General features: G+C 41.8%; 1 protein-coding gene across 1 annotated transcript in view; it reads left to right on the top strand.

Moving 5' to 3' along the window:
• SAMHD1 (SAM domain and HD domain 1) overlaps window positions 1-8,129 on the top strand; it is a 62,094-nt gene that overhangs the window by 397 nt on the left and 53,568 nt on the right. The window contains exon 2 of the mRNA XM_006764508.2: window positions 5,298-5,364. Coding sequence (XP_006764571.1) covers window positions 5,298-5,364 — 67 coding nt within the window. The remainder of the gene's footprint in view (window positions 1-5,297; window positions 5,365-8,129) is intronic.

An 8,129-nucleotide genomic window follows, 5' to 3' on the forward strand; every position in this document is an offset into this window, starting at 1 on the left:
GAGGCGGCAGAGGGAGGGACCCGAGGCGGGGGCGCCAGGGAGGGGTGACCTGAGGCGGGAGAGCCTCTGAGAAGGGGGCCTGAGGCGGGGGAGACCTGGCGTGGGAGGCGGCATTGGGGACGGACCTGAGGCGGGGGCGCCTGAGGGGGTGATACCCTGAGATGGTGGAAGGAGAAGTGGGGCGTCAGGAATGGGGGTCCCGTAGGAAGGAAGCTAACTTTGGGGCTTATGAAGCTGCGTGGGGCAATCGGTCTAAGTCTTCAGGGACTTGCCACCCCGGCGCCGGACAGGTGAGACTCTAGAGATTCTTTTCTTTATTTCCTTTCTTTCCTTCCTTCCTTCCTTCCTTCCTTCCTTCCTTCCTTCCTTCCTTCCTTCCTTCCTTTTTCTTCTTTCTTTCGTAGATATATAGATGTACATACATATAATTGATTTCAGAGAGAAAAGGAGAGGGAGAGATAGAAACCCCAATGATGAGAGAGAATCGTTGATCAAACCCCAAGGCTGCCTCCTGCACGCCTCACACTGGGCATTGAGCCCCGAACCCCGGCCCGTGCCCCGACCGGAATCGGGTCCCTTTTTTGGTTAGAAGACCCCTTTCCCCAGATCTTGGCCAGAGAATTGCTGTCATCCAGGCCCACCAGGCTTGGAGATCCCGCAGCGCTTGAACACTTTCCCCGTTAGAGTGTATTCTGATGCTTCTTAGTTTCTCTTTCCTTTACACACCCATTTCCCCCTTAGGGTGTCTTCTGATGCTTCTTAGTTTCTCTTTCCTTTACCCACCCATTTCCCCATTGGGGTGTCTTCTGATGCTTCTTCGTTTCTCTTTCCTTTACCCACCCATTTCCCCATTGGGGTGTCTTCTGATGCTTCTTAGTTTCTCTTTCCTTTACCCACCCATTTCCCCATTGGGGTGTCTTCTGATGCTTCTTAGTTTCTCTTTCCTTTACACACCCATTTCCCCATTGGGGTGTATTCTGATGCTTCTAAGTTTCTCTTTCCTTTACACACCCATTTCCCCATTGGGGTGTATTCTGATGCTTCTAAGTTTCTCTTTCCTTTACACACCCATTTCCCCATTGGGGTGTATTCTGATGCTTCTAAGTTTCTCTTTCCTTTACACACCCATTTCCCCATTCGAATGAATCAATATTTGTAAAGCCCTTAGAACAGTGCCTGGCACACATTAAAGCTCTGTTTGCTAAGAGTATTTTCTGATGCTTCTTAGTTTCTCTTTCCTTTACACACACCCATTTCCCAAAACTTGGGGACTTCCCAAAGGGGATGGAACTTGTTGGGTTAATCTCTGAATTCCCGGGAAATAGCATTCCAATGAGGGGTCAATGTATGTTTGTTGACTACTTGCAGAGCTTGGTAATGATCATGTTTTCTTCTCCAAAACCAGTTTCTCTGGCTAAATCTGGACACTGGGGTTGTTCAGTTGGTCTTTGGACACCCAGCAGCCCACCACTCGGCCATGTCACATGGGGAGGTGTGCAGGTTGTGAGTTTTAAGCAACTTGACTGACTCATCCATCCACTTGAAATCTACTCAACTTCCCCTTACTGCCTGTGAAGCTTAATTTATCTGGCTTTGTCCTCAGTAGAGAGGTGGTGTGATTTGCATATTCTGTGAACTTTTGCAATGTTGGCTGCAGCCCTGTTTGCCTAGGCTGGGGGACTAGGGTGGGAGGAACTTCAGTGGTCCAACGTAAAGATAACTTGATGTGTATAGAAATTGTACTTCTCTTTTCCTCTCTCCCCGTTTTAATTTCCTCCACTACTGGGATTGGAATTTTTCTTTGAGAAGTAACAAGTGGGGATGAAGTAGTTTTACAGTTTCTGTCTCCAAAATGTAATTGGCTATGTTGCCTCTCTGTTTCAGTGGTGTTCTATAGATTAATTCATTAACTTTCAAAATGACCTGTTCTCTTGAGTCCACCGTCTAATGCCAATACGAGACACTGTATGCTTTTAATTGGTAAAAACAGATCAAGTGTTTGCAGTTGCTCATTTCTTACTGCCTGCTTTGTCTTGACCAAACTTTAGTCAGGCTTCTCTAACTCTTTTTTTTTTTTTTTAAAATATATTTTATTGATTTTGTACAGAGAGGAAGGGAGAGAGATAGAGAGTTGGAAACATCGATGAGAGAGAAACATCGATCAGCTGCCTCCTGCACATCCGCCACTGGGGATGTGCCCGCAACCCAAGTACATGCCCTTGACCGGAATCGAACCTGGGACCTTTCAGTCCGCAGGCCGACGCTCTATCCACTGAGCCAAACCGGTTTCGGCAAGCTTCTCTAACTCTTGTTTGCCTCCAAAACTGAGCAAACACTGCACAAGTGAAATATGCCCCCTGATCAGCTTTTCCTGGGGACACTGCCCTGTCAGACCCCACTGGGGTCCAATACCCTTCAAAGATTCTGCTTATCTCCGCTTGCCTCTCCTTTAGTCTAAAACAACACCACCATTTTCTGTTTGATTTAAAAAATATATATATTTTATTGATTTTTTACGGAGAGGAAGGGAGAGGGAGAGAGAGTTAGCGATGAGAGAGAAACATCGCTACTGGGGATGTGCCCACAACTAAGGTACATGCCCTTGACCGGAATTGAACCTGGGACCCTTGAGTCCACAGGCTGACGCTCTATCCACTGAGCCAAACCGGTTAGGGCCTGTTTGATTTTTTAACAATGTATTCTTATTGATTTCAGAGAGGAAGGGAGAGAGAAAGAGAGAGAGAAACATCAATGATGAGAGAGAATCATTGATTGGCTGCTTCCTGCACCCCCCTACTGGGGATCGACCCTACAACCCGGGCACATGCCCTTGGTCGGAATCAAAACTGGGCCCCTTCAGTCCACAGGCGGACGCTCTATCCAATGAACCAAACTGGCCAGGGTTTCTGTTTGATTGTGAGCTGATTATTTATTTTTGAGATTGGAATGTTCTCCCTACTGTAGCAGTCTTTCTAAGTCCAAATTTGTTTTTATATGACAAAACTAAGCACAAGGTACTGGGTCCTTTTCCTCATGATGAAATACAGTCTTACAGGAACCCTGAAATTCAGAGGCTATAATATATATATTTTTACAGGTGATGTGTTTGAGGTCCAAATATGTTAACTAACGTTCCACAGGTTACATAGCTAGAAAAAGGCAGAGTTTGATTTTAAAGAGGTCTTTAGATTCCAGAATTCATGCCAACTATATCTTAACAAGTGTTCTCTTCAAAAACCATTGGATTCCCCTCAACAGTAAAGGAACAAACAAATCAATAAATAAATTAAAAAAATTGGACCCCTAGTTGGTTTGGCTCAATGGATAGAGCATTGGCCTAGGGACTGAAGGGTCCCAGGTTTGATTCTGGCCAAGGGCACATGCCCGGGTTGTGGCTTGATCCCCAGTAGGGGACGCGCAGGAGGCAGCCAATCAATGATTCTCTCTCATCATTGATGTTTTTCTCTCGCTTTCCGTCTCCCTTCCTCTCTAAAATCAATAAAATATATTTAAAAAAATAATTGGAGAGTATTCCCAAAGTTATAAAATCAACTAAGAGGGAGGGGAAAGAATGGAAAAATGAGCAAAACACAAGAACAGATTATTGACAACCGGCCAGGAAACAGAAAAAGACATTGTCTCAAAAGTAGTTGCAAAAATACCAATTTTTAAAAATATATATATTTTATTGATTTTTTTTTTTACAGAGAGGAAGGGAGAGGGATAGAGTTAGAAACATCAATCAGCTGCCTCCTGCACACTCCCTACTGGGAATGTGCCTGCAACCAAGGTACATGCCTTTGACCGGAATCGAACCTGGGACCCTTCGAGTCCTCAGGCCGATGCTCTATCCATTGAGCCAAACCAGTTAGGGCTAAAAATACTGATTTTTAAGTTTAGTTTGGCAAATGTTTAAAGGTTGATAATAGGTGATAGGTGCCCTGGCCGGTGTGCTCAGTGAGTTGGGTGGCATCCCTTGCATGAAAGCGTTGCTGGTTCTACTAGTTTTCCCAGTCAGGGCACTTGCCTAGGTTGTGGGCTTGATCCCCGGTACAGGGCATTGTTGGAGGCAATTGCTCAATGGTTCTCACAGATGTTTCTCTCTCTCCCTCTACCTTTCTCCCTTTCTAAAAAAATAATAAAAATATTTTTAAAAGATTGATAATAGAGGAAATGAGTAATTCAATATTAATGAAATTGTTAGTAGAATGGGGAAAAGTAGATTATAAACTGTAATTTTATTTGTATAAAATTATGTAATTACATAGGTAAATGTCTTGAATGAAATCCAAAATGTTAACAGTGGTTATCAGGAGAATGTAAGTTTTGATATTTGATATTTGATATTTTTGTATTGTTTAGATTTCTGAGAATGCCTAATTTTTTTTAATATGCATATTTATTGATTTCAGAGAGGCAGGAAGAGAAGAGAGATAGAAACATCAATGATGAGAGAGAATCATTGATAGGCTGCCTCCCCACTGGGGATCGAGCTCCCAACCTGGGCATATGCCCTGAATGGGAATTGAACCGTGATCTGGTTCATAGGTCAACGCTCAACCATTGAGCCACGCTGGCTGTGCACCTTTTCTTTTTTTTTTCCCTTCCTCCCTCCCTTTCTCTCTGTCTCCCTCCTTGTCTCTCTCTCTCTCTCTCTCTCTCTCTCTTTCTTTCTTTTTACGTGACTGTGAAAAATAGATATTTTTATAAAAAATATTTCTCACCCACCTCCACCTCCCCTTTGGTAATCATCATTACCTTTAGAAAGATTTTTGTTTGTTAGAAAATAAGTAGTCCAGAGTTCTAGAATCTGAGGTCAGGAAGGACTAGAATTAATTATATAGAAAGAGGAAGAAAAGCCATATATATGTAAGTCTTTCAAAACACAGAGTATTGTGTGCTTTACTTGAAGGTTTTAGAACTAAATCAACTCTTGGCCATCCCTCAGGCTGTGGGTTTGACCTGACTATTCTAAGAACAATAGGATTTCCCTATCCCCATCCCAAACCTTAACTGCTTTAGGAGGAAGCTGCCAGTTTTGCAGCTGGACTTCCTTGCAAATAATTTACTCAATTAATTAAAAAATGTTTACCTGATTTATTATAAAAGCCTTTCTAATTAAAAGTAAGACCTTCTCAGATGCAAATAGAAAAGTGCCACAGTCCGTTGCCTGTAGTGGATGCACTCAATAAATGTTGATCTGAGTAAATTCTGGTGGGTTCAAATGGAAAGAAATTGAAAATCATATGTTGTAAATACTGAAATCATTCATCTCTTTTTTACCTTTTCCTCCATAGAAAAGGAAATCACAGGTTCATTACTGTTCAATCTTGATGAATCTCATCTTGATAACCTTGGAATAAGGTAAGAATGAAAAAATTCACATTGTAGCCAACAGTGCTTGCTATCTTTATTTATTTTTAAACATTTTTTTATTGATTTCAGAGAGGAAGGGAGAGAGAGATAGAAACACCAATGATGAGAGAGAATCATTGATCAGCTGCCTCCTGCACATCCTACTCTGGGGTTCGAGCCCATAACCCCAGCATGCGCCCTGACCGGGAATCCAACCATGACCTCCTTGTTCATAGGCAAACGCTCAACCACTGAGCCATGTCAACTGGGTTCTTGCGGCCTTTTTATTCAACTTTGAGGGACAAAGCCCAAGATTGCTAATATTAACTGTCTACATTTTAAATCTTGGAAGTATTTTATTTTATATTTTTAAAAAATATATTTTTATTGATTTCAGAGAGGAAGGGAGAGGGGAGAGAGAGAAAGAGATAGAAACATCAATGATGAGATAGAATTATTATTTTTTAACCTCCTGCATGCCCCTTACTAGGGATCAAGCTAGCAACCCAGGTATGTGGTTTGTAGCTCAATCACTGAGCTACACCAGCCAGGCTAAAAATACAATTCTTTGCAAAAATCTAAAACAACAGATCTGTATGTAATATGAAATATTTATGTTGATTATATGAATCTTAAAAAATGAATTAAGTAGAAGGGTGCCTCTTGCAAGCCCCCTACTGGGGATCAAGCCCGCAACCCAGGCATGTGCCCCCGACCGGAATTGAACCCAGGACTCTTCAGTCCACAGACCGATGCTCTATCCACTGAGGAAAATTAGCTAGGGTGAGATAGATTATTGATCAGCTGCTTCCTGCACACCCCCCAGCGGGGATCGAGGCAACCCGGGCATATGCTCTTAACCGGAATCGAACCTGAGACCCTTTAGTTTGCAGGCTGATGCTCTACCACTGAAGCAAACCAGCTAGGGCAAATCTAGGAAGTGTTTTTAAAACAATCCACAGTTTTAAACAAAAATACAGTTGTTTTTGTTTGTATTTGCTGTGTAAATTCTGTTTAATATTATTAATGATTCCTATTTTTTAAAATTTTGCTGATGAGCCTTCGCAAAGTTGTTAGCAACCAAATTTTTACTCTCAATTTCAGGATTAATTGAATTATACACACCAGAATATAGTTAAGAACTCATAGGGGTAAAAATGTTGGCAAGAAGAATCAAGTCTGGAATCCTATCTTGATCATATTTCTAGAACTTTCAAAGCTATCTTAAGACTGGAATATGTCTCGGTTATTAGATTTAGAGACACAAAATAATTTAGCACTTTTTAGTTAATTAATTTGGGACAAGTTATTTAACCTTCAGGTTCTGCACCTGTGAAATGGATAATAATAATAATAAAACAATGTATGTCAAGTGATTAGTACATGATAAGCCCTTAATAAATGACATATATGATATGTCATTTATTATGTATGGCTGGAGGTTCTAAGGTCTAGATTAGTGTGGGTCCACTTAGAAGACCTCAGTTGAGTCCTCCCTGGTTTGGCTCAGTGGATTGAGCATAGGCTTGCAGACTGAAGGGTCCCAGGTTCGATTCCGGTCAAGGGCACATGCCCAGGTTGTGGGCTCAATCTCCAATGAGGGGAGTGCAGGAGGCAGCTGATCAGTGATTCTCTGTCATCACTGATATTTCTATCTCTCTCTCCCTCTCACTTCCACTCTGAAATCAATAAAAATATATTAAAAAATAAAGACCTCAGTTGAGGCCCTGACCACATAGCTCAGTTGGTTAGACCATCATCCCCATATACCAAGGTTGTGGGTTCATTCCTGGTCAGGGCACATACAAGAATCAATCATAAACTGATGAATGCATAAAATAAGTAGAACAACAAATTGATGTTTCTCTTTCTCTCTCTAAAAATCAATAAATAAAAATTTAAAACACATAAAACTCAATTGAGGATGCAATATTTAAATATTCCTTAAAATGGAGATTTTGCTTCTTTTAGAGAATTGACAACAGTGGTGAAATGTAGTCTTTTCTTATGGAATTCCACTTACCTAAATGTTGTTTGTGGGAATAGTAACCAAAGAATCAAATCAAGAGATTATACTGAATTGCTTCGTGTACTTGTTGCTTAATAATTGATAACAGAAGTAGATTGTGAAAACAGATCACTGTTCTCCCCCCTCCCCCCCCATTTATTTTTATAAAGAGTGGAAGGGAGGAAGATAGGGAGGGGAAGAGAAAGACAGAAACATTGATGTGAGAGAGACACGTGGATTGGTTGCCTCCCACACGAACCCGGACCAGGGGTGGGGATCAAACCTGCAACCCAGGTACGTGCCCTTGACTGGGAATCAAACCCTTGACCCTTCGGTCTGAGGGACAACACTCTAACCCAGTGGTTCTCAACCTTCTGGCCCTTGGTGTCCCTCTTTTTTCCTCCCACAGCTCCCCCCCACCCGGTTCCCACTCCAACCCAGGCCCTCCCCACCCTATTCTTTGTGTCCATAGGTAATGCATACATGCATATAAGATCAATGTCTAATCTCTTCTCGCACCCCCCACACACACCCCGTTTCCTCTGAGAACCATCAGTCTGTTCCATTTCCATACCCCTGATTCTATTCCATTCACCAGTTTATTCTGTTCATTAGGTTATTTATTTATTTGATTTTTAGATTCACTTGTTGATAAATAGGGACCTCATCTTGCTTCTTCGTAATCACATTTCAACCCCCTTCTCTTCCTCAAAGTCTCCCTTACTACCTATTTTCTATGTATAATAGTTGCTTACTATTTTTAAAA

The sequence above is a fragment of the Myotis davidii genome, unplaced genomic scaffold (assembly GCF_000327345.1).
Source record: "Myotis davidii unplaced genomic scaffold, ASM32734v1 scaffold38, whole genome shotgun sequence".
Taxonomy (NCBI): domain Eukaryota; kingdom Metazoa; phylum Chordata; class Mammalia; order Chiroptera; family Vespertilionidae; genus Myotis; species Myotis davidii.